The following is a 25,976-nucleotide window of genomic DNA, read 5'->3' as shown; positions in this document are numbered from 1 at the left end:
AGGAGGACCCAGAGTGTGTGATTCCACTGATGGGAAACGTCCAGAACAGGCCGATCCACAGACACAGAGCGTGGACTTGTGGTGTTGGGATGGGGGAGGGGGAGGGGTGACTGCTAAGGGGGATGGGGTTTCTTTGGGGGATGGAATGGTCTGGACTTGGACAAAGGTGATGTCTGCACAACACTGTGAATGCACTAAAACTGCTGAATCGTATGAAATGCAAGTCATATTTCAATTAAAAAATAAAAGCCATACGTCCACACTCCCCAACGCGTACTACACCCTGGGGTGGGAGGCCCCACGTGGGGCCCCTCAAGGTGTAAGGGGTGTAAGGGCCTGAGCAACTCTGTGCCAACCTGAGGGTGGGAAGGACAGTGCACAGCGGGGGGACCCAGAGAACGCTGCCTCACCAGGGGTCAAGGTCAACCCACCAGCAACGAGACGCATTGACACAGGGCCTTGAAGACAACGTGCCGTGTTTGTGGGCCTCCTGCCAGGGACGCAGACCCCCTCCCAGTGTGGGGCACCCTACAGACACCTGGCCGGTTCTCTTCGGAGCCTCAGCGCACCCATGGGTGTACACGGGTATGGTCACCTGTGTTGCACCAGGGCTAATTTCTGCCCTGCGACGCTGGCCTCGGCTACGTAAGATGCTACGTGTAATGTGTAGGCAAGAGTGTCAGAGCCGAAATTTTCAGGCAACCCCTGGGTGCACTTCCCCTCCCACACTTGGAACCCAGGGCCCCGGCTCTGGGGGCTCAATGGGTGCCAGGTCTGATGGCCAGGACTGTCCAGTGAAGCAGAGCTGCCCCAGAGCAGGGACCGGACTGGCTCTCCGTGTTCCCCAGGGCAGAGTCCCTCCGGCTAGAGATCCTTCCCAGGTACCTGGGAAATGGGGACCCCACACGGAGGCCGGCTCGACCCTCACCAAAGGTCCTGGCCTGGGCCGGCTTGTGTGCAGCCCCCAGGGAACTGCTCCCGGCCCAAAAGGGAAGTGGGGGAGAAGCTTTCTCCTGGTAGGCAGCAAGAGTCACACAACACATCTCCTTTCTCTTTTCGCTTTGGCTGCTAGGAAACTCAGGGCTCAAGTTTAGTAACCAGGAGGTGTGTTAAGGCCTGTGGGTTTCTATTCACTGCCTGCCCCCAGCCCAGCTCTGGATTCCCCATTCCAACTCCTTCTGATGTACAAACAGGAGTGAACGCTTCAACGGTGTGCCATGGGCCTCGTGAGGGCTTCACGTGGTGAAGCGGCTGTAATGAAACTACAAACTTCACGGCTTAAAACAACACACGTTTATTACTTTATGGTTCTGGAGGTCAGAAGTCTGAGATGGGCTGTCAGAGCCGGTTCCTTCCAGAGGCTCCAGGGGAGCATCGGTTCCCGCCTTTTCCAGCTTCTAGAGGCGCCGCATCCCTGGCTCGCGGCCCCTCCTGCATCCTCACAGCCAGCAGCGCAGCATCTCCCGTCTCTCTCTGCCTCTGACCCACCCGCCTCCCTCTCATAAGGACCTTGTGGACTTCTGTGGTGGCGCAGTGGTTAAGAATCCGCCTGCCAATGCAGGGGACGCAGGTGCGAGCCCTGGTCCAGGAAGATCCCACATGCCGCGGAGTAACTAAGCCTGTGCGCCACAGCTACTGAGCCTGCGCTCTAGAGCCCGTGAGCCACAACTACTGAAGCCCGTGTGCCACAACTACCAAAGCCCGTACGCCTAGAGCCCGTGCTCTGCAACAAGAGAAGCCACCGCAATGAGAAGCCTGCGCACCGCAATGAAGAGTAGCCCCCACTCGCCGCAACTAGAGAAAACCTGCGCGCAGCAACAAAGACCCAACGCAACCAAACATATATTAATTAATTAATTAAAAAAAAAATATATATATATATATTAAAAAAAAAAAAAAGACCCTGTGATGACACTGGGCCCCCCAGGGAATCCAGGGTCACCCCCATCTCAGGGGCCTTAATTTAATCCCACCTGCAAAGTCCCCTCTGCCCTGTGAGGTGACAGATCCACAGGTCCCGGGATCAGGACGGGGACGTCTTTGGGGCTGTCCCTGTGCCGGCCCCCGTGCGACGTCACTCAGTCTGAACCAGAAGCAGAGGCGTCTGTGGTGGACCCACCGGGCCAGGGCTGGGCTGGGAAGAGCCTTGAATGCCAGGCTCGCTCTGGACTCCGTCCTGGCTTGGCCCACAGGCCCAGGGTCCTGGGGGAGGTGGAGGAGGCTGACCACAGGGCCTCAGACCCTCAGCCTGGCTGAACTGTGGTCTCGCATCTGTCTGACCCCACGGTTGGCAGTGAGGTGAGATTTCGTTTGAAGAAGGTTTCGCTGCTCTAAAGGGAGATCTGGGTCCAAGTCGCCCCCTGCAAGGGCAGCTGGAGGGCGGGTGGGCTGCGGCCGCTCTCAGCGAGCATCTGTGGGGTGGATGAGCAACCTCCAACACGGGGCACGCTTCCCCACCTGCAGCAAAGAGCGGACGCGGCGCCCCGGGGGCTTCTGGGCTCGGAAGCCACGTGGACCCCTCGCAGAGCTGGGGGAGCAGTGGGAGCAGGTGAGTGGGGGGCGGAGCGAGGCCAGGCGGGTGGCCGCAGGAGCCGGGACACCCCCAAAGCCTTCATCCACCCAGCAGGGACGCCCCAGCGGGGGAGCAAGTCTGGACGCGGAGCCGTGCCCAGGACACGGTGGACAGGAGGCCTGTCAGCCGCCAGCCCGCGGCCGAGCCAGAGACGTGGGGCCGCGGTGGGCGGGGAGAGGGTCCTGGGCCGTCGGCCGGGTGCCCTGGATGCTGAACCCACTGGCCCTTCCTCTCCTGGAGGCCAAGGGTCTCCTCACGGGCCAGCGGCGGGCAGAGAAAACTGCGTATACCTCTGTAGAGGCAGGGAGGCTGCGACCACAGGCCTGCTGTCCCTGCCCCCCGGCCCTCGCCCTCACCCTGGGGGACTTGGGGCTCCCGAGGGGCAGGCTCTGCTCCCGTCGCCACGAGGCCCAGCCGTGTCGCTTCCTGGGTGGCCACAAAGGGTCACTGACAGGGCAGCTCAGGGCAGACGTCCAGGGTACGGTGTGGCGGGGCTGTGCCCCCCAGGCTCTGGGGTCCCCCACCTCCCCAGCACCTGGGCTCCACCTCCCTGGCCACGTGCCTACCCCCCACCCCGGCCCCCGCGGCTGTGTCTCCACAGGGACCCCCAGCGGGTTTAGGGCCACCCTAACTGGGAGGACCTCAGCTCCGTCTACCTAATCACACCGCAAAGACCTGACGGCCAAGTAGGGTCTTGTCATGAGGTCTCGGGAGGGTCTGGATTTGGGGGGACGCTGTCACCGCAGCACACACCCCTCGGTCCGGTTCTCTGCCCGGTCCTGCTGCTGCCCCGGTGAGTGTGGGCTGGTCTGAATGGCCCTGGCCTTGGTCCAAGTGAGTCCAGCAGGTCTGCACCGGCCCGTGTGTGCCGTGGCCTCCCTCGGCCTGTCACCTGGTGGGGCCCATGAGCCCCCACTTTACTGAAGGAAACTGAGGCTCAGGGGAGCTGAGCGCCTGACACCCCACTCCCTGGCGGGCCCACCTGCATGCTTCCCAAACTGAGCGCCGAGGCAGCCCAGACACAGAGGCCAGCACAGACGCCGCTGAGGGTTTCAGCTTCCCAAGGGAAGCCCGGCGCCACTCGGCCCCCGTTGCCCCCACTTCCTGCCCCCGGGTCGGGGTCACCCCACAACATTGCTGGGCTCCTTCCCGCAAACCCCCTCTGAGGCTCTCAGGCTCGACGGCTGCTGTGCGGGACAGAGGTGTGGGACCCACTTGTGAACCCCTCGGAGAAGGCTGCAAGGCGGGGTCCGCCTGACTCCCTGGGGGCTGAGCTGCCTGGCGTCCCCCAAAAGATCGAGGTCAGACGTCCTCCTTTCCTCCAACTCGAGGGGCTCACGTTCGTCAAGCGGCTGCTGTTTCGGGGACATAAATGCTCACTATGCTGTTTCGACCTGATTGGGCATCACTCCGGCCTTGGGGGGGCGCCGGGAACGTGGACCCCACCAAGGCACTAGGGCGCCCAAATGGAGCAAGTACAGGTCTGGGCGAGGCAATCGGACGCTCGAGATGTGGCCCCATAACCCGCAGACGGGCAGGAGCGCAGCTGGGCCCCCAGCCTCGGTTACGTGACCTCCGACCCGGAGCCCCCGTCTGCTGCGGGGAAGTCACACCAGCCCGTCCCCCAAACAAGCCCAGTCCCCCAGCACTGACACCCCACGTGGGGCACGGCCCAGCCGAGGTCTCCTACCTGAGGAAAGTCGCTGCTCTTTGGCGGGAAGCTGGGGGTGGCGGCTGCAGGGCCATAGCTGGTGTCCATGCAGGGCTGGCCCACAATGAAGGAGGAGTTCATGAACTGGCTGGAGGCGGAGAAGGAAGCTGAGCCAGCAGGCGTGCCGGGGGCGCTGCCTGCCCACCCCAGGTACAGGACAGGCCGGCAGGAACAACTCCGGCGCCTCAGAAACTCCACTCAGGAGGGGCCCACGCACCCATGTCTCTGGACACGGCGCCCCAGAAGAACCTCGAGGCTCTGGCTACGTGTGCTTCCGTGCCCTTTGCATGGGCTGTTCCTTGGCCTGGTACCAGGCGTGCTCTCTTGGCAAACTCCTACTTACCCTTCAAAACCCAGCTTGCTGATGCCCTCCATGGGGAAGCTGCCCTCCCGGCTCCTTTCACCCCTGAAGTTTCTCACCACCACCTGGTGTCCCCTCCACAGTAGAGCCCTTCCTGGTCCCCTCGTCCCCACTACCCCTGCCCTCTTCCCTGGAGAGTTCTCGCTAGACAGACCACAGCAGGTCAGTCTCAGCTCTCCCCATGCGGCCAGGGCCTGGCCCACAGCCCTCCTGACTGAGAGCTCTAGTTTTCTTTAGCCCATGACTGCGGGATGAGGAGGCAGAGCGAAGCCCCTGCGAGGGGGGGACCCCCCCAGCAGGACGCAGTGTGGCTGGGCACTTACTGGCTTTCGCTGGAGAAGGCTGGGTATGGCGTGGGCGAGAAGCTGTTCCACCAGGGGTAATGCAGCATGGCATCCTGAGACAGAGTGGCGGGCGTCAGGGGAGAGGACAGGAGGGCAGGGTCCCTGGCCCTCCCCCCCCCCGCCCCGCGGCACTGCCCTGGGGCAGGCTCCGGGGAGCACTGAGCCCGCCTACCCAGGGGCTTCCCAGCTGGGTCACCGGCGCCTCGGTTTCCCCGTGTGCACAGAAGAACCCACCCAGAGGGCTGTGGTGAAGAGGAAGGCTTTGGTCAGCACACAAGCAGCGCTGGGGACCAGCTGGGGAGGGGATGGCGGGCGTGGCCACGACTCTGGACTGGCAGGGCCCCCAGAATCCCTGCAGGGCCTGGGGAGCCCAGGCTGGACGCCTGCGTTCTAGAAAGTGGAGGAGGGGACCCTGTGTAAAGCAAGACAGCAAGAGTCCCTCCTGGGCCAGCACCCATGAGCGAGACGTGCAGCCTGCCAGCAGGTGGGTGGGGGAGAGGGGCAGGGGACTTCTCAGAGGGGCGGGGGCTGAGGCCAGGGTGACGGGCTCCCACCAGGACCGTGGACGGTCTTTCCCAGCCAGACTCTCGCAGCCCAACCCCTCCAGGCAGGTCTGAAGCCCGGCCTTCTCAGAGCTCCCAGAGGCCAAGCCCCTGTGGCCCAAGAGTAAGGCACAGGCAGGGGTTCTGGGGAACCTGTTTTAGGAAACACCAGGGGGAGGGAGGGTGGCTGCAAGGTGAGCCTGAAGTCAGCAGGGGAAGCATGTGCCAGGACTGGCTTGAGGGGTAGGGCTGTGGACACTCACACCCTCTGTAGAATCGGGGTGCTGCATCCCTGTCCTAAACGGGCCACTGGCCACGTGAAACTCCATCAGGGAGGCCCGCTGGCTGCAGTTGCCGTGCCCGCTTGTGCCAGCCCTGGCCACACAACGTCCGCCCCTCGGGACTCAATGACCTAGTACCGGCCCAGAACCAGGCTGGGGGGCCGGGACCGCCCCTCTGTGCCAAGGGGGTTGCCAGACCCACTTTCCATTACTGTGCCCCCAGCCCTGGGCTGCCCACAGGGCCCCGCCTGCTTCCCCACGGTCCAGCTCAGAGAAGAGGCATGAAGGAGGTGTGGTGAGATGGTATCGACTGGTAGAGGCCCCTTGGCCTCCAAACTAGAGGCCAGTCCAGGCTCTAGTCTGGGTCCAGAAGGGGGCAGCCAGGGAGGGGGGCGCCGAGGGGCCCCTTGCTCACCAACCTTCTCCACCTGCACCCAGACTGGGCCTGGGGCAGTCCCTGTGGAGCTCCCAGACCAGGGGACCCCCAGGTCCTTGAGGAGTTTGAGGCCTCAGGCTGGGAGGGTCCCTTATAACTTTGTCCACCCAGCACCCCAACCTCCTCCCGCAGCACGTTGCTCTGGCAAGGCTGCCAACCAAGGACATCCAGGCCCACCCCACAGGGGTGGTACAGCATGGCCAGCCAATCAGAGCCTTCCTCAGGATTTTACACTTGCAGCCAGAGGGGTGACTCCACCTTCAGAGGGCAGGCCTGTGGGACCTGATTAGTCCAAAGATGGGCCCCTTCCCCAGCTAGCCAATCAGAGCCTGCCTGGAGACAGAGGCTGGCCCTCTTCTGGGAAGGAGCAGGCCCTGGGAGATTAGCCAGAAGCTTCCTAGGCCATGTGCAAACTGATGAAGGAAGATGATATTCCTGCTAGGGCAGAAAGGGCGGCAGATAACATAGGGCTGCCAGATAAAAAACAGGAATTGGAATTTCTGATAAACAAAAGATAATTTTTAGTGTAAATACTGTGTGGAACACACATGTACTAAAATTTTATTTGTGTTTATGTGAAACTTAAATTTCACCGGACACACATGTACTAAAATTTTATTTGTGTTTATGTGAAACTTAAATTTCACCAGACTCTATATTTTTATTTGCTAAATCTGGCCACCTTAGGGACACTGACAGTCCTGGGGGCATGTCCCTGCCAGGCAGCCCTGGGGCCAGCTCCACTCCCCGCCTGCTCCACCCTGGGATCCTCCTTACAAGCTTGGTTCGGCCAGGACACAAGAGAGGAAAAGTAAGGAGCACGGTGCCAACACTGATGCCTGCAGCCTACACGGGCTGCCCGGGCTTCTGGTCACTCTTGGGCCAGGCCCAGTGTGGCCTGAGGGGCAACCCCCACGTTCGGTGGCCCGAGAGGAACAGGCTCTGTGCACAGCCTGAGCCCTGGAGGGCACCGGGAAGCCTGCCCTGCTGGCTCTGACTGCCCGCAGTGGGGCTCGGAGCCAAGGTCGGGCTCCACGCGGCACCTCCCTTGTAAAAGGGTCCCTATCTTGTTCCAAACATCCCTCCCCCAATTCCAGTGTCTGAGCCCCTCTGGTCCACACGGGCTGTCCAGACAGAGCTCATGTCCTGGTCCTCAGTTGGCTTCCTGGGTCACCACCACGGGACGTGGCAGGAGCCCATTCCCTGTGGAACAGCTCCATCCTCTGCAAACCCGCCCGAGCCGGGGCTCGCTCTGACCCAGGAATTCTATTCCAGAAACACACCCCCAGGGACTCATCCAGGAGGGGGGAGGAAAACGCAGTGGCGCTATTTATAGCGGCAGAAAAAACTGGAGTCACCCCAAAGGCCCAACAACAGGAAAATAATTAGGCAAATGATGGTATGCTGAGGAGGAGGAATCCTGAGGCGTTATAAGAATGACAAGCGCGTGCTCCGAGCCTGCGAAACAGGGCGACACAGCACCCGAGGAAGGAGCACACTTTGTGCCGCGTGTGGGATGCCACCGGGGCATCCGAGAGCCTCAGGGCGGGAGCGGGCGGGCAGAGGCTTGGAGGGAGGCGGGGGCTGAGGAGGGCAGGGGCCCCGTGGGCACAGCTGGCCTGGCACACGTGCGCCCGGGACACTGGCCGGAGGCTCTGGCCATCAGCCGAGGCTTGGAAGCTGTGGGCAGGTCTGCAGCTGTGACCCGCTTTTGCTCCCTCCCTGCCAACTGGCAAGGCCTGCTCGATGTGGCTTGGCACCGTGCTCTGCCCCGTTAGGGTGCCTTGTGGGCACAGCCGGGCACAGAGTGAGTCCTGGGTTTGCGCGCACCTGCCAGCCCCGTCTGATGCTACAGTCTGGGGCCTGGGACGCCCCATGACGGCTCTGGACCCTCAACCCGGAGCTCCACTTGGGCCCCGAGGCCCAGGGCCCAGCTTCTCCCAACCCCGAGCTGGATCCTCGCGCTCTCTCCCCGTGCAGGTGTGCGCGTCACTGCCGCAGCCCACGCGGCCCACTGGCGCCCGCACCCCACCTGGTCTCCCCACCCGGCAGCTCAAGTCTCCGCACCGAGAAACTCGGCTTCTTTTCTTTTCTGCAGGGAAAGAGCCCCCGTTTGGCTCCAGGCCTGACTCACTGGAGGATTCTGGACACTTCTCTTCGCGAGGCCTCTTGTACCTTCTGTGATATGAGGAGGCCCGGCCCCTAGGGTCGTTTTACCACTCGCGGTACTTTTATTGCAGCCATCAGAGCTCAGAAGCAAGCGAGTTGTCCCTCAGTGGGTGGAAGCAACCGTGGGACATGCGGACGATGGAAAGTTGTTTAGTGCTAAAAAGAAATGGGCTATGAAGCCAGGAAAAGTCTCGGAGGAACCCTAAATACACATCGCTAAGTAGAAGAAGCAGATCTGAAAAGGCTACACACTGTGATTCCAACTCTGGGACATTCTGGAAAAGGCAGGTCTCTGGAGCCGGGGTTAGGATCAGCAATGCGGGGCTTGGGGGGAGGAGGGATGGACAGGTGGGGACCAGAGGGGTTTTAGGGCAGTGAAACTACGCTGTGTGACACCGTAATGGTGGATGCGGGTCATCTGACATCTGTCAAAACCCACAGAACATCCAACACCAAGAGTGAACCGAATGTCACTGTGGCCCTTAGGTAAGGATGCTGGGTCAGCACCGGCTCCCAGTTTGGAACACGGCACACCCACGAGTGTGAGATGTTAACAGTGGGGGAGTGGGGAGGGGAGAGGTGTACAGGAACTTGCTGTGCCATTTTCCTGTAAACCTACAACTGCTTAAGAAATAAAGTCTCATAAAGTAAGAAGAAAGAAGCGATGAAGCAGAGCGGACGAGTGTGACCTGCCGCAGCGGTCCAAGCCCTCGATGTCCCGCAGGTGAGGGCAGCCGCCTGGGCCAAGCGTCCCCCGAGGGCCAGCCGAGGCCTTGGCAGGAGAAACCTCACGGCTAACACGTGAGGGACTCGGGGGCGACGGGAGCCCCCCGAGGGTCCTGCCTGCAAACCTGGGGGCTGGGATATGGGCTTGAGGCACCAGGGAGGAGCCGAGGGGCCGGGAGGAGACCCCGAGGGCTGGGGCTCACCTGGACGCTGGGCCCGCACAGGGGGGTCTGCAGGGGCGGCGGGCTGTACAGGACGCTGCCGGCTGGCGGAGGCTCATGCGGAGGGAACTCCCCGTCCATGGTGGGCCCCACTGCCAGCATCGGGGGGCTCCACGAGCCGGGCCGCAGGGGCATCTATCTGGGCTTCTTGCTCCGTGGTGGCGGCATCATGACCTGGGGAAAGACGTGCATGTCCTGAGGTTGCCCTCTGATCCCGACAGGGGAGGGCGCCCTCCAGGGACAGGGCCAGCAGGCTAAGGGGTGGCGGGACCCCCAGGGGACCCCTCAGATGTCCCCCCAGCCCCTCCGACTGCCCCATCCATGCAGGGGGCAAGCTGACGCTCCCAGCACCGCTGCCGGGGTGGCCCTCCTGCTGTCTGGCCACCCCCTCCTGGGGACACGGGCTGGGACCTCCAGGGTGAGGGCAGCCCCTTCTGGGTGGCCAGGCCCCGCCGCTCTTCCGCCCTCGTTCTCAGGCCCCTGAATAATGTTGGCCGGGGGCTGCTCCCTCCACCCACAAAGTGGGCCTCGAGCCCTGGGAGCCCAGCATGAGCCGTGGGGGGGCGCACCCACGGCTCTCTGTGCCTAGCATGTCTGGCAAAGAGGAAGCCCGGCCAGCGGGCAGCTCTGAGCTGGGGGGCCCACCGGGGCCGGGCAGCCCCATACCTCTGCCACCAGGTCAGGCTTGCCGAGGGTCTCCGGGTGGTTGGGGCCAAGCTGAGTGGGGAAGAGCCCCCAGACCCGGATGGGGCTAAGGTCGCACAGGGTCCCCACTGAGAAGGAGGGCAGACAGCCAGCCGGGAAAAGCTGCAGGGGCCAACCTAGCCCCACGCGATCCCCCCCATTCGCACCCGCCTGTGGCCTGGGACCCCGGTCCCCCAGGCCCCATCGCCCGCCACGGATAGCAGGGACCCCAGGCTGGCGGAGCACGCCTCGGGGAGCAGCCCCAGGACGTTAATCACCCAGGGAGGCAGGAAGGGGAGGCGGCTGGCGCTCCCGGCCAAGCCCTGAGTGAAGAAATCCTCAGGACTTCCAGTAATCACTGCCGCACACGGGCAGCTTGTGCAATCCCGTGGGGGCGGGGAGGGCCGCCTGCACGGGCTGGGCCGCCCGTGCGCGCCTCGCCCTGCGGCCCAGAGGGAAAGGGGCCCGGGGGCCGGGCCACAGCCCACAGCTGCGTCCAGCCGTTCAGGAAGGCAGCGGGGGCCGGGCCGCCCCGCTCTGCTCAGGCCTTGGGCTCCGGCTGCTGGCCGGCCTCCAGTGCCACGGCCCCCAGCCTCCTGCAGGCCGGACCTGGCGGGAGGAGGAGGAATGCGAGGCTGCTCTGGGACCCACGGTCTTGGTTGGGCGGACGGTCAAAGCCCAGCTCCGCGTCTAAGGGTCGGAGAACCTCCCACAACTCGGGGCGCCTGAGCTCCTCTGAGCTTCGGTTTGGTCATCGGGAGGATGGGCTGCTCGGGTATGAGCACAGCGCTCATCTGGCGCTCAGTGGAGCCCAGAGCCTCCGCGATCGCGAGCCACGCCAGTGACCGCTGCCTCCGCGGAGGCCCCGGGAAGCTCCTCGATTCGTGGGACCCCTCAGCGGATCCACCTGGGACGGAAGGCGGGCCGGCTCGCTGTGTCCCTGGGGTCCCTTGTCTGCAGCAACTGCAGGGGATGTGTCTCTGCCTGAGACCCCCACTAACCCCACTGACACCCCTGCTGCCACAGCGTCCCTCTCTCGGCAGCCACACCCCGAGCACGGCCGACCCCGGCCCACTCGCGGGCACTTCCGGGCTCTGCGGCTGCGGAGGGCAGGGCTGCTTTCTTGGGAAGCACCATCCAGAGCCCACGGCCGAAAAGCATGGGAGGGGGACCCCGGGCCGTCCCCAGGGTGCGCTGTGCCCGAGGAACCCCCACCGGCAGCAGGCCAGGCCTGCGTGGCCCCCGTGGCCCCTGTCCTGAGTGGCAGCCCCAGCAGGCTGAGGCCCCACGCCGTCACCTGCCATCCAGGGCATCACGTTCCCCCAGCAAAAGAGGTCTGTCCCCGCAGCGAGGGCTCCATGACTGGGTGGGAGTTCCTGTAACGGAGCCTGTACGTCCTGTCCTCTCAAGGACACAGGGCGGGGGGCATGCCTTGGGGACCCCGCCAAGCAGGGGGTTCAGACCAGGACCCGGAGGGGGGTGTGGGGAGGGGAGCGACGTGGTTGCGAGTCAAGGTGTCTGCTGGGCACCATTATCCGGGATGGGGCAGGGGGGACGCGGCGGGTGAGAGTGAACGTGGTGCCGCCTGGTGGTCGGCAGCTCCTCGCACGGTTAAACAGTCACCACGGCAGCCAAAAGGTGGACACAGCCCGAGTGCCCACCAGCGGATGATGGATAAACACGTGGTCCCTCCACACACGGGAGCATCACGCAGCCACGCAGAGGGGTGAAGCCCCGACACTCGCTACAACGTGGACAGACCCTGAGGACACGATGCTCAGTGAGAGAAGCCAGACGCAGGAGGACACACAGTGTGTGATTCCATTGATGGGAAACGTCCGGAACAGGCAGATCCACAGACAGAGAGCAGTTGTCGGGGGCTGGGGAGGGGTCGACACTGGGCCCACCGCCATCCCCATGCCCCCAGGGCCACCCCTATGGTGTCCCTGTCCTTCGACGCCCAGGCCCAAGGTCATCTCCCCGCCCCCACCTCCACAGTCTTGGCCTCCTGCTCGCCCGTCCCCTCAGTGCTGGCACTGGGGCAGCCGCCCTCAAACACCCATCCCCTCACTTTCCGACCTCTGCTGAGCAGCCCCACCCAGCCCCGCCCCGCCCCGGGCTCAGGACCCTGTCGCCAGCCCCAGAGCTGCGGAGGGTGACCTCGCCACGTCCCTGGGGGGCTTCCAGCCGCCCAGGATCGACCCCACCAGGTGGGGCCTTGGGACTGAAGGAGGCCGGGTCAGAGTGTATTTTTAGACGTGAGCCCCATGACACGTGCCGCGTGGGTGCCCACAAGGTGCTCTCGGGGAGGGGCCCACGCTTCACCCAGCTTTGAGTTGCAGGATTTCCTTTTGAGATCAGGTTTCGAATGAGTCATTGTAAAAGAGAAAGATCAAAGAATTGGTAGCCCAGACCAGACGATGGGGGGGGTGGGGGGGGCGGAACGTGGGAAGAGGCGAGATCTGGGACAGCCGGACCCCCGGGGTGCGCCCAGCTGGTGGGTGACCACGGCCACCCCTGCCTCTTGGCTGAGCCCACTTCACCCCGTCACCCCGGCCGGACCTCGCTGCGGGGCCGGTGTCCCCAGGGCAGGCCGCTGGGTCTCACCCCACGATGCGTGCTACTGGCTCAGCCCCCCAAGCACCCTCAGAACCGGCCGCCCGGACCCCCTGCCGGGTGGTGCCTGGGCCCCACTGGCCACTTGTTATCCGGCCCCCCAAGAACCGCGTCTCCAGGCATCAGGGACCTGCCGGCCTCCTCCAGGCCACGGGACGGCAGCCCCTCTGGCCACCCCTCCACTGGGCTCTGAGCAATGGCCCTGGGATCCTGGGACGGGGGGGCAGAGTGGGGGGCTCGCGGGGACAGAGGCCCTGGTGGAATCGGGAGGCCTGGCTGGGCCCCGACTGGGCTGACCGGGGTATCTGGGGGAGGGCCGGGGTGGGGAGCTCCCTCCTCGCCCTGCTGGTCAGAGCCAGCCTGGGGTCAGTCCCCAGTGGGGGCGCCCGGAGAGGCTCCGTGCTGAAGTCGGAGGGACAGAGGGACAGGGATGCTTGGGCAAGGGGATGGGGCCCTGTCCTGGGGGCACCGGCCACGCACTGAGGTCCCACCTGGGCTGGCTGGCACCACTCGGCTATGTCAGGACCCCCAGGAGGGCACGTGCCCCTGGACAGTCACCTCCATAGACAGGCCGGAAAGGGAGGGGGAGTGGTGGGGGAGGGTCCCAAGGGGAGCCTCAGGGGCCTCCCCACCAACTGACCAGGCCAGGTACTCGGGTGGGACGCGTGGGGACACAGGGCCAGCTGGTGAGCGATGGGGGTACGGGGATTTGGCGGACAGGGCCCAGTGTGCAGGAGGGAGGGGGTGGGACAGAGGACGTATGCTGGAAAGACTGGTGTCCCCCAGGTTCACGTCCACCAGGAACCTGGGAATAGACCCTCATTTAGAAATAGGGTCTTCACAGATGAAATCAATTAAGATGGGGTTGTACTGCAGTAGGGCGGCCCTAACGCAAAGACTGTGCCTTTATAAGAGGGAAATTTGGACAGAGAGACACAGGGAGAAGCCACGTGAAGACAGAGGCCGAGGCCGGGGTGATGCAGCCACAGGCCCAGGACACCTGGAGCCCCACGAGCTGGAAGAGGCGGGAAGGATCCCCCCGCAGCCGCCCCCCGCCCCAGCCTCTGGAGGGAGCACAGCCCTGCCACACCTTGATCTCAGACGGCTGGCCTCCAGAGCCGGGAGAGGACAATCTCTGTGGTTTAAGCCAAGTGTGCGGTCAGCTGTTACGGCCGCCCCCGGACACTAGGACAGGACGGGGAGGCTTCCTTCAGCCGCTTCATTCAGCAGAGCTAAGGAGCCACCCTGACACTGGGCTCTAATTCCTGCCACCCGGGGCTGGGCGTACCACTGACCAGGGCGAGGCTGGCACCAAGCGTGCGACCCAGGACCTCCACGGGTTCCCAGGAGGCCTGCGAACGCAGCAGCCCTGGGATGCTAGAGCTGGGGAGGGCCCGGCCCCTGAGCACACGCCCGGGAGGGACAGGGAGCCCCATTGTCTGGGACAAGGAGGACGAGGTGGGCCCGCGGAGAAGGCCAGGGGTCCAACTTCCAGTTCTGCTGTCAGTGGGGGGAGGATCTGCAGGCCCCCCAGCTCCCACACTTCACTGCCAGCGGGTGGCTGAAGTGACAAGCAGTCTCTTGCAAAACCTCCTGGCCTACTGGACACAGACCACGCCCCCCCCCCCCCGGCCCCCACCCCCATCATGGGGCCGCAGCATCAGAGCCTCGGCCCCGGCCCGGTACAGTCAACACCAGGCCGCACGGAGAGGCCCTGGGGGGAGGGCGACCACAACAGAGCCAGACCACATGGGCGCCGGCCACGGGGCACATGCACGGTGACCCCGGACGCCAACCCAGGGATGGTGCCGCTACCCCAGGAGCCACCACGGGGGCAGGCACATGCCTGAGGACAGGCCCCGGCCAGCAAAGCAGGCGGCGGGTGTCAGGGTTCCCCCCACGCATCTCGGATGGACCAGAGGCCAGGAGGGCAAGGCCAGCCATTAGGAGAAACTGCACCCTGGGATGCAGAACCGACCCCAGACCCAGGTGACAGAGCGATATTTGCTGAATGTTTATGCAGAAAAGGAGACCCTCAGGCTGAGTGTCAGAGGCACCAACCCGGGGTCACCTGCACTGGCTGTGTCCGCACCCACATACCCATCCGCATGTGGGCGCAGAACAGCCGGCCTGGGGTGCTCTGATGGCCCACGGCAGGGCGGGTGCTTCACAAAGCAACTCACACACCCAGAGCGGCCGCCCCGAATCTATAAGGACCTGTCAGTGCCTTACAGCCCTCAGGAGGACAGTCAGTGCCCCCCACCAGCCCTGAGGGCACAGCTTGCGGGCACGCAGCCCTTTGTATCTGCTCAAGGGCCCAGCGGGGAATGGGGTTGAAGACCAGGAGCTTCCTTAGTCACAGCTGGGGATACCGAGCCTGGGTCTTGGGGCCCCGACCCCTGGTCCCAACTCCCAGGTGTGGTCCAGCCTTACCAGGGGAGAGCCCACAGGATGGAGCTCCAGCTGTGGTGCCTACTGGCCCACCCTTGCTGCTGGTGGACCTTCCAACCTACGTCCACGTGGACAGGTGTGGAGCGGCTGCCCACAGCGGCAGGGCGTGTTCACGCGGGCTTCCTCCACTGGGGAGTGCCTGCTCAGGGCTTGTGATTACTCGTGCTCTTTAAAAGGCTTTAGAAGGACTTCCCTGGTGGCAGAGTGGTTGGGAATCCACCTGCCAATGCAGGGGACACGGGTTCGATCCCTGGTCTGGGAAGATCCCACATGCCGCGGAGCAGCTAAGCCCATGCGCCGCAACTACTGAGCCTGCGCTCTAGAGCCCGCGAGCCACAATTACTGAAGCCCGCACGCCTAGAGCCCGCGCACCGCAACGAAGAGTAGCCCCCACTAGCCGCAACTAGAGAAAGCCCGCACACAGCAACGGAAGACCCAACACAACCAAAAATAAAAAATAATTAAAATAAAATAAAAGGCTTTAGACACACTGAGCTTGTGGTCTCCTCTGACCCCCAGGTCTTCTTCCCCTGAGTGGATGTTAAAGCCAAATCTCAGCAGGCCCGACTTCCTAGTCCTTTGACACTGATGTGCCCCAGTCTGTCCAGGTTCTGTGGGGAGAAGGGTCTGTCCCCCCTGTCACTTGCTGCTTGATGACAGGAGTGTCTCAGGCCAGCTGGCACGCCAGGTCTCTCTACCCAGCTCCTCGGAGAGTCCAGAGCGAGACAGTGGCTGGTGCTGCCCACAGCCGGGTCGCACTAGTCCCAGGTGAGTGGTCAGACCCGTCAGCACCCTCCTTGGGCTCCTTAGGTCCAGCCTGGTGCCAAGAACATCCTAAGAGACCTTCGCCCAAGCCAAAGGGCACCCGCCCCCAAATCACAGCAGATGGAGCCTGCGTTCGCTTCTCCTGTCGAGATGAATAACCACAAACTCAGGCCCTCTCCCAGGCCTGCAGGTCAGAAGTCCAGGTGAGCTCGCCAGCCCTCGGCTCTGGGTCTCCAGAGGCCCGGCTTGGTGCTGATCCTGTCGGCAGGGTGGGGCTGCAGCCCGGCTTCAGCAGCAGCATATGGAGGCCCCTTGAGCTCCGACTCAGTCCCCTTCAGCCTCCATGGAGAAAGTCCTCTGCTTATAAGGACTTTGTGATGACACTGGGCCCCCCGGGGAATCCAGGGTCCTCCCCATCTCAGGGCTCCTAATTTAATCCCACCAGCAAAGTGCCTTTGTGTGTGGGGTGACACGTCTGCAGGTCCCGGGGCCAGGACGGGGGCATCTCTGGGGCCGTTACTGAGCCGACCCCTGAACCCAGCTAGGACACAGCCCATGAGTGAACAGGCAGCCTGGCCGGGACTGGCCTGACCCTGTGCATGGTGCCACCCCACAGGTGCTGGAGGTGGTGAGGCCCCCGGGGAGCCTCCTCAGGGCCACAGAGGGGCTGCGGGGCCTCCTCTGCGCAGGGATGCGGCCCGGGTCTTCCAGATGGGCTGGGTGTGCAAGGGGAGTGGCAGGTCTGGATTTTGGGGTGCAGTCCCAGCATGGGGTGCCTTCCTCTTCGTGCCCACGGTGCCGGGGGCAGAGCTGCCAGACTCTCCAGTTACAACCCAGCTCCCCCCGGCCAGGGTCCTCCTGAGCGCCACCCGACGCCCACCTGCAGGCTCACTCACCCTGAGCCCAGCGCCCAGGACGGTGGCTGAGCCTCCCGGAAGGCCTGAATCTCACGGAACTGCCCCCCAATGCCCCGGCCCGCGGACATACTCCAGGCAACACCAGGAGGGCCCCGACGCCCTGTGGCACCCCGGCCGGCCGGGAGTGGGTGGTGGGGAGGGTCCCACGCCCCCACCGTGCAGCTCCCAGGGCCGAGCCCCGCCCCCAAGCCGTGCAGGCCACGCAGAGCTTTGCAGACACTGAGCAGCTCTGCTGGCGGCCCCTGCTGAGCTCCGAGCCCCCCCAACGCTGCAGGGCTGCTGCAGGGCTGCGTCCGCGAGAGGTGAGGGCTGAGGGCGGAGGGCGGAGAGGCCAATCACTCAGGCTCGCCCTGCCCCTCACCACTGTCCCAGCTCCTGCGCTAGCCTTTCCTCACCGTACCTCAGGTGCTGGGGTACACCCGCTCCTGGCGCCTCCCGGCCAACTCCACGCGGGATTCTCACCCCATCCCCATCCGGCGATGAGTCACAGCCATACAGGCTCACTGCGCCAGCGGCCCCAAGACGCTCCCTCCTCCCGTCCTCCTCCATCCCGCTTCCTGTGTCAGCCTCTGACCCGGGGGCTGCAACTCCCACCCCGGCTCCCGGGAAAGGCGCCGGCCTTCCGGAATGTGGCCCGGCTCCCGCGCCAGCTGTGGACCTGGCAGCGAGGCCGGCGAGGCCTCTTTCGGTTTCACTTGGGGCCTGGCTGCAATGGGGACAGAGGCCAACCCGGAGGGAGGTACCTGCCCGCAGGGAGAGGGCGCAGCCCCGGGGCGAGGCCAGCGGGGAAGGCGGGGCGGTCGCCTGCCTGGAGGGAGGGGTGGCCTGAGGACCCCAGGGAGGCGCTGGGTGACCGCTGCCCCCACTCCCGCCCCCCACGTCTGCCCCCGGCACACAGCGGGGCCAAGTTCAATGCCTTCCCTGGTGGTGTCCCTGCCTGCCGTGCGGGGGATGCCCTTTCTGCCCCGTGGGCTCCACGGGAGTGGGGGGGGGGAGTGCTGAGCCGACCCGGGAGGGGACGAGTCACCTAACGGGTGAACGTGGGGGTGTCCCAGCCAATCAGGCGAACCTACAGGAGGGCCAGGGCACGGCCAGCCCGGCCTGCCACCTCCCACAGGGCCGGGCTTCAGGGAGGGGCTCCCAGGCCTCCCACCACGGCCCAGGCACCCCTGCACCAGGAGCCCACGTACCCGCAAGACCGCTTCCTGCCGGTGGCAGTCAGGGCAGAGCTGGGGCTTGGGGGCTCCCAGGGGAGCCTCGTTCACCCACCATAAGATGGGCAGACGGCACCTCCCCTGCCCTCCTTGTGGGGCTGGGAGAAGACAGACCTCCACGCTCTGGGCCAGCTGACGCCCGCTCACCCCAGGCCGCAGAACCGGGCATCTGAGGGCTCAGCCAGGCCCTGCTATCTCTCTTTTTTTAAACACTTCTTTGTTTTATGGAGTCGCGATTCACATGCCATACGCTTCACCAGTTTAAAGTGAACAATTCAGTGGCCTTTAGTACATCCACAGACTTCTGCAACCACCACCTCCATCTAGTTCCAGAACATTCCGTCGCCCCAAAAAGAAACCTCACTCCCATCAGCAGTCACCCCCACCCCCTCCCCAGCCCCTGACAACCACTAACCCACTCACTGTCTCTCTGGATTGGCCTGTTCTGGACGTTTCCCATCAATGGAATCACACACCGTGTGTCCTTCTATCTGGCTTCTCTCACTGAGCATCGTGTTCTCAAAGTCAGTCCCTGTCGCTGTACATAAACGACAGGCCTTAGCTCTGCCCCCCACCCCAGGGGGCTGGCAAGCCCAGAGCCTCAGAAATCGCCCTCACCTGAGTCACCCGCCTGAGGGCAGGGCGGCCCCACCTCCCAGGGAGGACGCTGGTGGCTGTCACCATGGCAGGAAGATTAAGGAAGTTTGCTGTCCTCCCCAGCCCAGCTCAGGTCGCCCATGTGGGACTGACCTGCCAGCAGCAGAGGAGAGGATAGTTCCAAGGGACAGGGACTGGGGTTCCACTCAGGGGAGAGGGGGCCCACGGACACCAGGCCGCACCCAGGCTGGGCAGATGGGGAGACGGTGGGTGAGCAGGGCTGGCCAGGCCTGGACCGGGCCTGAGTGACCTCGCTCTCAGCTACTCCAGGCAGCCTTCCGTAACCAGCCCTCCCCGCATCTGACCACACGGCCCTTGGCTGTGGAAAAGTGGCTGGAGATGCTCCAAGCCTGCCCACTGACGGATCGCACGTACGCAAGACACACACACACACACACACACACACACTCATACTCACTCTCACATGTATGCACAAGTGCAACACGCATGCACACGTGTGCATGACGCGTGCACACTCTGGCATGTACGTGCACTGCTGCACACGAATCTGCACACATGCACTCGCACATGCGCACACTGACACGCACCCCCTGGAACTGTGCTGACGCCCTGGGGGCCTGTCTCCCCACTCTGTGTGTCAGCCTCCAGATGCCTCCACTTTTTGATGACAAGACCCCCCCCTCCCCCCCGCACGGAGAAAAAGCAGATCCCCGCCCCCGGCAGCCTCTGTAAAAGCCTCACGGGTGGAGGCCGTCCTGGGAGGGAGGCGGCCTCTGGGGACTGGGCACAGTTGCCTCTTTATTCCCAGCCTGGCTCGCTCACGTGGCCAGAGCCCTGTGCTGGGTCAGCGTTTCCGGCCCGGCCCCTGCTGGAGGGGTGTCTGAGCCTTTGCTAGAACCAAGCTGGGCCAGCTGGGCTGGTCATGTTCCCAATGGGGGCCAGCCTCCGTTCCCCCACCCCACCCAGGTCGAGGTGGTCAGGCAGCCGGAGAGCGCTGGCCCTGGGCTGCACACCTGAGGGCCACCCCGCCTGGACTTCAAAGCTAACTGCTTCTTCTGTGCTCTGCCGCGAGGCTCCCCTGGAAATCAGGCCCCTCATCTGGGCCCCAGGGCCCACCACCCCGCCGCCAAAGCGTAAACATCTCCCCCAATGCGTGCACACGCGCGCGCAAGCGCACACACACACACACACACACACAGGGTGGGTCCGGCTCCAGGCAGGTGTGAGCAGACATCTCACAGAGTTAAACAAAGGGCCCTCCAGCCCTCCAAAATCCCAGAGAGCCTTCCCCTGGGTCCCCATTGGCTGTCCCTGGGGACGGTGTCTCACACTCTCCAGGCTCCCCAGGGTCTGTCAGGCGCCTGCCTGCATCTCCCCGGCCCTGGGGCGTCCTGGGACCACCCTTCCCCAGCCCACCCACCCAGGGTCCAAGCAGACAGCCCTGAACAGCCACTACCCATCTCTGGGGACTCCCCTGGGAAAATCCAGGGCGCTTGGAAGAAAAGGTGCAGCTGGGCTGGCGGTGGCTTCTCCAGACCGCCCAATAGCTCCAGGTCTCAGCCCCAAGGACAGGGGCCCACGGCTTCTCCTCTGTTCACAAGGGTCCCTAAGGGCAGAGCTCCCAGCACAGCCAGGCATGCAGGGCCCAGGGCAGGGACGGGAAACGCAGGGTCAGGTCCAGCCCTGGCCGCCCAGCCTGGAGGAAGGGCGGGCCTCACGTCCACTGACTTGTCTGGAGTCTCACGCCTCTGACAGGTGGCCTTTCTTCCCTCCGGGCTCTCCGGCCCCTGGGGACCAGCCCCAGTTCCCTTGAACCTTTCCTACGGGGACAGACCCACCATGGTGGGCTCAGGGCTGGATCACCTGGCCCGGCAGCAGGTAGGCAGGTTCCCACCTAAAGTCCGTCCGACACCAGCCCCCTCGCCACACGTGGAACACTCACCCGCACCCCCCCACCCCCACCCCGTGACTGCCAGCAAGCTCCATCCCAGGCCTTGTCCAGGCCTGCCCCGCGTGCAAACAGATGGCACCAAACCTGGCCGGGCCAGGCAGTGGACAGGCAGAAAGGATGTCCAGGGCAGGCGGGACCAAGGCGCATTCCGGGAAGCAGAAGCCGAGGGGGGCAGACACACTTCACACGCTCGGTTCTTTTTCCTTTTCCAGGACGTTAACAACACGATGCTATGAGACACTCCTGCCTGGCTGTACACGCCTCTGCTCCCCTGCCCCGGCCCCTCCCGGCCAGCGCTGGGGTGCTGGGAAGGGGCCTCCTTTCCCCATCCACCGTCACAGGCTGCTCCTCCACCCACTTCAAGTCCCGGCAGCCCTCTGCCCACCACCTCCCCCAGCACATCCTTGGGGGCCGTTTCCAGTGCCAGCTCCGGGAGACACTCCCACCCAACATGCTCTGCCAGCTCAGCTAATACCAGCAAGGCCCCCATCCCAAGGCCACAGGATCCCACCCGTGGAAACACAGGGAACAACAGCCCCAGGGTGGAGAAGCCAGGACAGGAGGGGTCCTGGGAGAGGGGACACTGAGGAGGAAGGGCAGAAATCTGCAAGCAGCCTGGGGTCAGGGGTCACCCAGAAAAGGAGGGGCTAAGGTAATGGAGCTGGAGAGTCACAAGCAGAGAGGGGTCGGGGAATGACGGAGGAGCAGTCAGGAGGGGGTCACCAACTGCAGGAGAGTCACAGAGAAGTACGGGGTCAAGGGTCACCAAAGTAAAGTCCGGGGATCACCAAGACGGGAGGGGTCAGGGAATCGCCGAGGAGGGCGAGAGGAAAAGGCTGGGGAGTCGCCTGGGTTCAGGGTTTACGCCAAGGCGAGTGTCGGGCGGGGGTCACGGAGCAGCGCAAGGTCGAGGGTCGCCGAGGAGGACGGGGTTAGAGAGAGTTCACGGCGGACGACGCGGTCGCAGGATCGCGGCGGAGGACGTGGTCGGGGGTCGCCCAGGAGGGCGGGGACACGCCGCCGCGCTCCCCGCGCCCGCTGCCCCGGAACCCCGGAACTCCGGAACCCCCGGCCCGGGGCGCGGGCGGCCGCGGGGTGCCAGGGCCCGCGCAGGCCAGGGAGCGCGGCTCAGCCGGGCGGGGGCGGCGAGGACGGGCCAGGGGGTGGGGCCGGGCGCGCCTCACCTCGGACCCGGGTCCGGCCGGGCGCGGAGCCCGCGGCGCCTCCGTTTCTCCGAGCTTCGCCGCGGCCGCGCTCACTTCCGGGTTTCGGGCGCCATCTTGGGGGCCCCGCGCACTTCCGGTCATGCCGTGGGGCGGAGCCTCTGGTGGGCGGGGGGTCGTGGGCGGGGTCGTGGGCGGGGCCATCTCTCGGCGGCCCCTGAGCCCCTTGAGGCCCTTACGCCTTAGGGAGAGGCTCGGACTCCATGGGTCCTGGATTCGAATCCCGCCCTGACTGTTGCTGGCTACCCTCGCGAGCCTCAGTTTCCTCCTCTGCAGCATGAGGAATCACCCCCACCTGCAGGCCTTTGCATGGCTGTGCCCTCCCCTGGTGCACTCCGACCCTGACCTGTCAGCCACTGGGGCTCTTGGACAACCCAGATCTTGGCCTCAAAACCATCTGCAAGGGTCCTGGGTCCCCCAGTCATGCTCCCTCCCTCTATTGCCTCCCCACCGAAAGTAGTCTGCTCACGAATCTGTCTCCACCCCAGAATAGGAGTCCTGGGACCACCCCCCACCCCAACGGGGAGCCTGACACAAGGGTTCTGATAAGCCCCAGGGGCCACCAGGAGAAAAAGCAGGATCCTCTCAGGCAGGGCCACGGGGTCTGGGTGGCTCCCCTCCTGGCCCCCTCCCCGTTAGGGCTTCTAGGGGCCTGATGCAGATGATGCTGGCATTTGCCTTACTGCCAGGAACAGGGTGGGACTCAGCCCTGGCACAGACAAGCTGTGTTCCTGCGACTAGAGCCCACTGGGCCCACCACAGGGTGGGCCTGGCGGTTCAGGCAGAGCCAGGGCAGGAGGCACCACCCCCTCCCCAACAGGGTGTGCAGGAATGAAGATGCCACCATATCCCTGGACCCACCTCACCACCAGCCAGAGGCCTCCTGTACCCCTTGAATTTAGAGATCACCTCTCCACTTGCTTGTCTATTCAGTGAATTCTTATGGATGCTGCTACGTGCCTGGAGACAAATCCGGGGCCCCAAAGAGGACTCAGTTCTCATCCCTGCCCTCAGGAAGCCCCCAGTCTAGGGGAAATAGGGCCAGGACCAGACACTTCCATCTGCAAGGTCAGGCCTAGAGCCCAGGGAGGAGTACAGTGTCTGCCTAGGGCATCATGGAAGGAGGGGTTGAGGGGGTGTTGAAGCTGGGGCTTTGAAGTTCAAGTAGGAGTTTGCCAGGCAGCTAAACTTAGGAAATTATTATTATTTTGGCCGCACCGTGCAGCATGTGGGATCTTAGTTCCCCAACCAGGGGTCAAACCCGCACCCGCCGTATTGGAAGCACGAGTCTTAACCACTGGACCACCAGGGAAGTCCCAAGAAGGGCAAATTATAAGCTGTTCAAAGGCCTGGTCTGTTTAAAATCTGTTTGCCCTAAAAAATTCAGGCCAAGGACCCCCTATACCCAAACCCACAAGCACAAGGGAGGAGATGGGGAAACTGAGACCCAGAGAGAAGTGATTTATCCAGAGCGAGCTTCACTTTGACATGCGTAGTTTTTGGCAATTGGGTTATAACCTTGACTTTGGAACTACTTTTTACAGCTAATGAGAAGAAATCAAATTGAGCAACAGACTTAAGCTTCGAAAGGGTGAATAAACTAATTTACAGAGTATCTGGTGGCATTTTCCCGTTTCCGCTCACACAGCACCAGCCACACCATTTGCGGGGCCCAGTGAAACGTGAAACGCAGGACCCCTTGTTCAAAAAGCATTAAGAACTCGGAGACCGCAGAGCATTCAATTGAGCACAGCGCCACCCCCACCGCCCCAGCGCCAGGCCTGGGCGAGGTCCTGAGTCACACGCCCCCAAAGCTGGCCCTGTTCCCACTGCGGCCCTCTGGGGTCAGGACCGGTGTTACCTACGTTTTGCTGGTGGGGAAACCGAGGCACAGAACTGTTTTGCAGCTGGCCCAGGTCAGGGAGCGAGCTGCGGGGGGGCGTGGACTTGACCTCCACCACGTCCACCTCAGGTAAACACAGGGTCTCTATGGGTAACTCTGCCTGAAATGGGGGCAGTTTGCTCAGGCCGTGGTGGGTCCAGCCGTCTCAGCATGGAGGAAACTGCCAAGTCTGGGGATGTCTAGGGAATTAGTCAGATTTGGGGATTTCCAGGGAATCGCAAGAGGAGGCCTGGGAGAGCAGAAGGGATGCAGCTCTGGAGCTCGAGGCATGGCTTTGGGCTGGGTGCTGTGTGACCCCTGAAAAGTGAGTTAACCTCTCTGTGTCTCCGTTTCCCACGGATAATAGTATCTATCTCCAAGGCTGTTCAGACAGCTAAATGAACAGTGCCTAGTATTAAGCCATTATGAATATTTCCAGGTGAACATCTGGATCATAGGGTCACCTAAGTGAACATTCAATAGTCAGAAATGCCCAAGGCTCCTCGTCCGGTGAGGACAGGGCTCACAGAAGGCCACAGGTCTGTCTGGTGAAGATCTGTTTGAGGTCAAAGAGCCTCCCCTTCAAGCCCTCCTTCTGCCCCCGCCCCACGCAGGGGCCCCCTAACTGTCCCCCAGGCACCTTGACCAGGCTCGAGGAAGTAGGGTCGCCACATAAAATGCAGGACACCCACTTAAATGTGAATTTCAGGTACACGGAGAATAATTTTTTAGTGCAAGTATATCCCAGGCAATATTTGGGATATACTTATACTAAAGAAGTAGCCTCCGTGTATCTGAAATTCACATCTAACTGGTTTGGGAGTCCTGTGTTTTTATCGGTGAAATTAAGGGACCCGACATGGGGAGACCACAGAGAGAAATGGGGCCCAAGAGCCAAGCCAGGAGGGGTCCGGGCGAGCAGCTCCCTCTCTCCGAGCCTTGGTGTTCCCGCCTGCTAAATGGGCGAGATGCTAGCATCAACATACAGACAAGCTCACTGTGCGGGTCATTATTTTAAAGAGCAGAAAACTTCAGATTGACAGAGGTCAGATCCCTGGGGGCTTCCTTGTGAGTCAGGAGATTCTTGGGCTAACCCTCAGTTAGGAGAAATCCCCCCACCCACCCGCCAGCCTCTGTTTCCTCCCTGGGAAAGACTCCTGGGCTAGGCCCATCCAGGGAAGAGGAGCCCGGGTGATCAGGCAGGTGAGGCGGGGCAGGTGGGCCCAGCCTGGCCCGTCCAGCCAGCGGGGGCAGAGACTAGCCACTTCCTGTTTCTCCACGTTCTGGAAAGCCCCGGTGTTCCCGGGCCACGGAGCACCTCCTCCCTTCCTGCTCCTCAGGGCCTGGGTCCCTCACCACTTCTCCTTTCCACACCCACTTCCCCCCTGCCCAGTGGGTTGGGTTCCCACCTACCCCACCCCTCCCCTCTCCCCCTCCTCCCCCTCTTTTCCCATCCCTTCTCCCACTCCCTTCTTTTCTCTCCTTCTCAAGTCCCAATCAGGCCCCCCCAGGGTGCGGAAGAGGAAACTGAGGCAGAGGCAGCAAGGTCCCACAAGCCACGTCTGTGCCCCCCCCACCCCGGCCTCTGTCTCTGGTCACTTTCCTTCTTTTCTGCCCCCTCTCTCTCTTTCTGTCTGTCTCCGTTGCTGTCCCCACCTCTATCTCCGGCTCTCAATAGCCCTCCCGCCTGGAGCCTACTCCGTCCAGCCCAGCCGCCTCCCTGTACCCGGCCCACCTGCCACTTGCCCCGAGGTGTCCTCAGGTGGCGCCGGCTGGCAGGTTCCAGGGCCCTACGGCTCTCTCCTGCCTGGCCTGAGCCCAGAGCGGGATCCTCAGGCCCGGGCAGGGCTGCCTCTGAACCAGAGCCACTTCAGGGAACAGCAAACCTGTCTAACGGGTTTGAGATCCGCCCCAGACAGGCCTTCCCGCCTCTGCACGGAGCCTGGGACACAAGGGCGGCAGGGGTTAAATGTGACACCTGACTAGGAACGCCCCCCCCAGGCTGGGTCAGGGCTGGGCCCTGAGGTTGGGGAGCAGGTGGGAGGGGAAAGAAGATCAGCAGTCCACCCACCAAGCCCAGAGGGGTAGAACTGTTAGAGGGAGGGCCCGGCACGTGCAAAGGCCCAGAGGAACATGTGTGTGTGCGGCGGGGGTGGGGGGGGGGGGTCGGACACACACAGGCAGTGAGGCTGGGAAGGGAGAGGTGGCATGGTGGGGGGTGTGGAAAGCTAGGGCGAGGCCTTTATCCTGGAGACACTAGGGAGCTATTGAAGGTTATGGAGCAATGGCGTG

At 63.5% G+C, this 25,976-nt stretch overlaps 1 protein-coding gene across 5 annotated transcripts in view; it reads right to left on the bottom strand.

Annotated features, from left to right (window-relative positions):
- SBNO2 (strawberry notch homolog 2) overlaps positions 1-25,531 on the bottom strand; it is a 47,451-nt gene extending 21,920 nt beyond the window's left edge. For 2 of the 5 annotated variants that reach the window (XM_082381851.1, XM_082381854.1), the window contains exons 1-4: positions 21,764-21,903; positions 9,346-9,537; positions 4,968-5,041; positions 4,263-4,371 (exon numbers count right to left, since the gene is read on the bottom strand). In XM_082381851.1, coding sequence (XP_082237977.1) covers positions 4,263-4,371; positions 4,968-5,041; positions 9,346-9,498 — 336 coding nt within the window. In that variant the 5' untranslated portion in view covers positions 9,499-9,537; positions 21,764-21,903. Of the gene's footprint in view, positions 1-4,262; positions 4,372-4,967; positions 5,042-9,345; positions 9,538-17,196; positions 17,309-21,763; positions 21,904-25,419 lie in introns of those variants that run through there. The other 3 variants (XM_082381852.1, XM_082381853.1, XM_082381855.1) reach the window with 3 other exon arrangements.
- Between the last annotated feature and the right edge of the window lie 445 nt (positions 25,532-25,976).

The sequence above is a fragment of the Balaenoptera borealis genome, assembly GCF_965194805.1.
Source record: "Balaenoptera borealis genome assembly, chromosome: 2".
Lineage (NCBI taxonomy): Eukaryota > Metazoa > Chordata > Mammalia > Artiodactyla > Balaenopteridae > Balaenoptera > Balaenoptera borealis.
The sequence above is the reverse complement of the archived record's forward strand: the minus strand, read 5'-3'. Positions and strand labels throughout refer to the sequence as shown.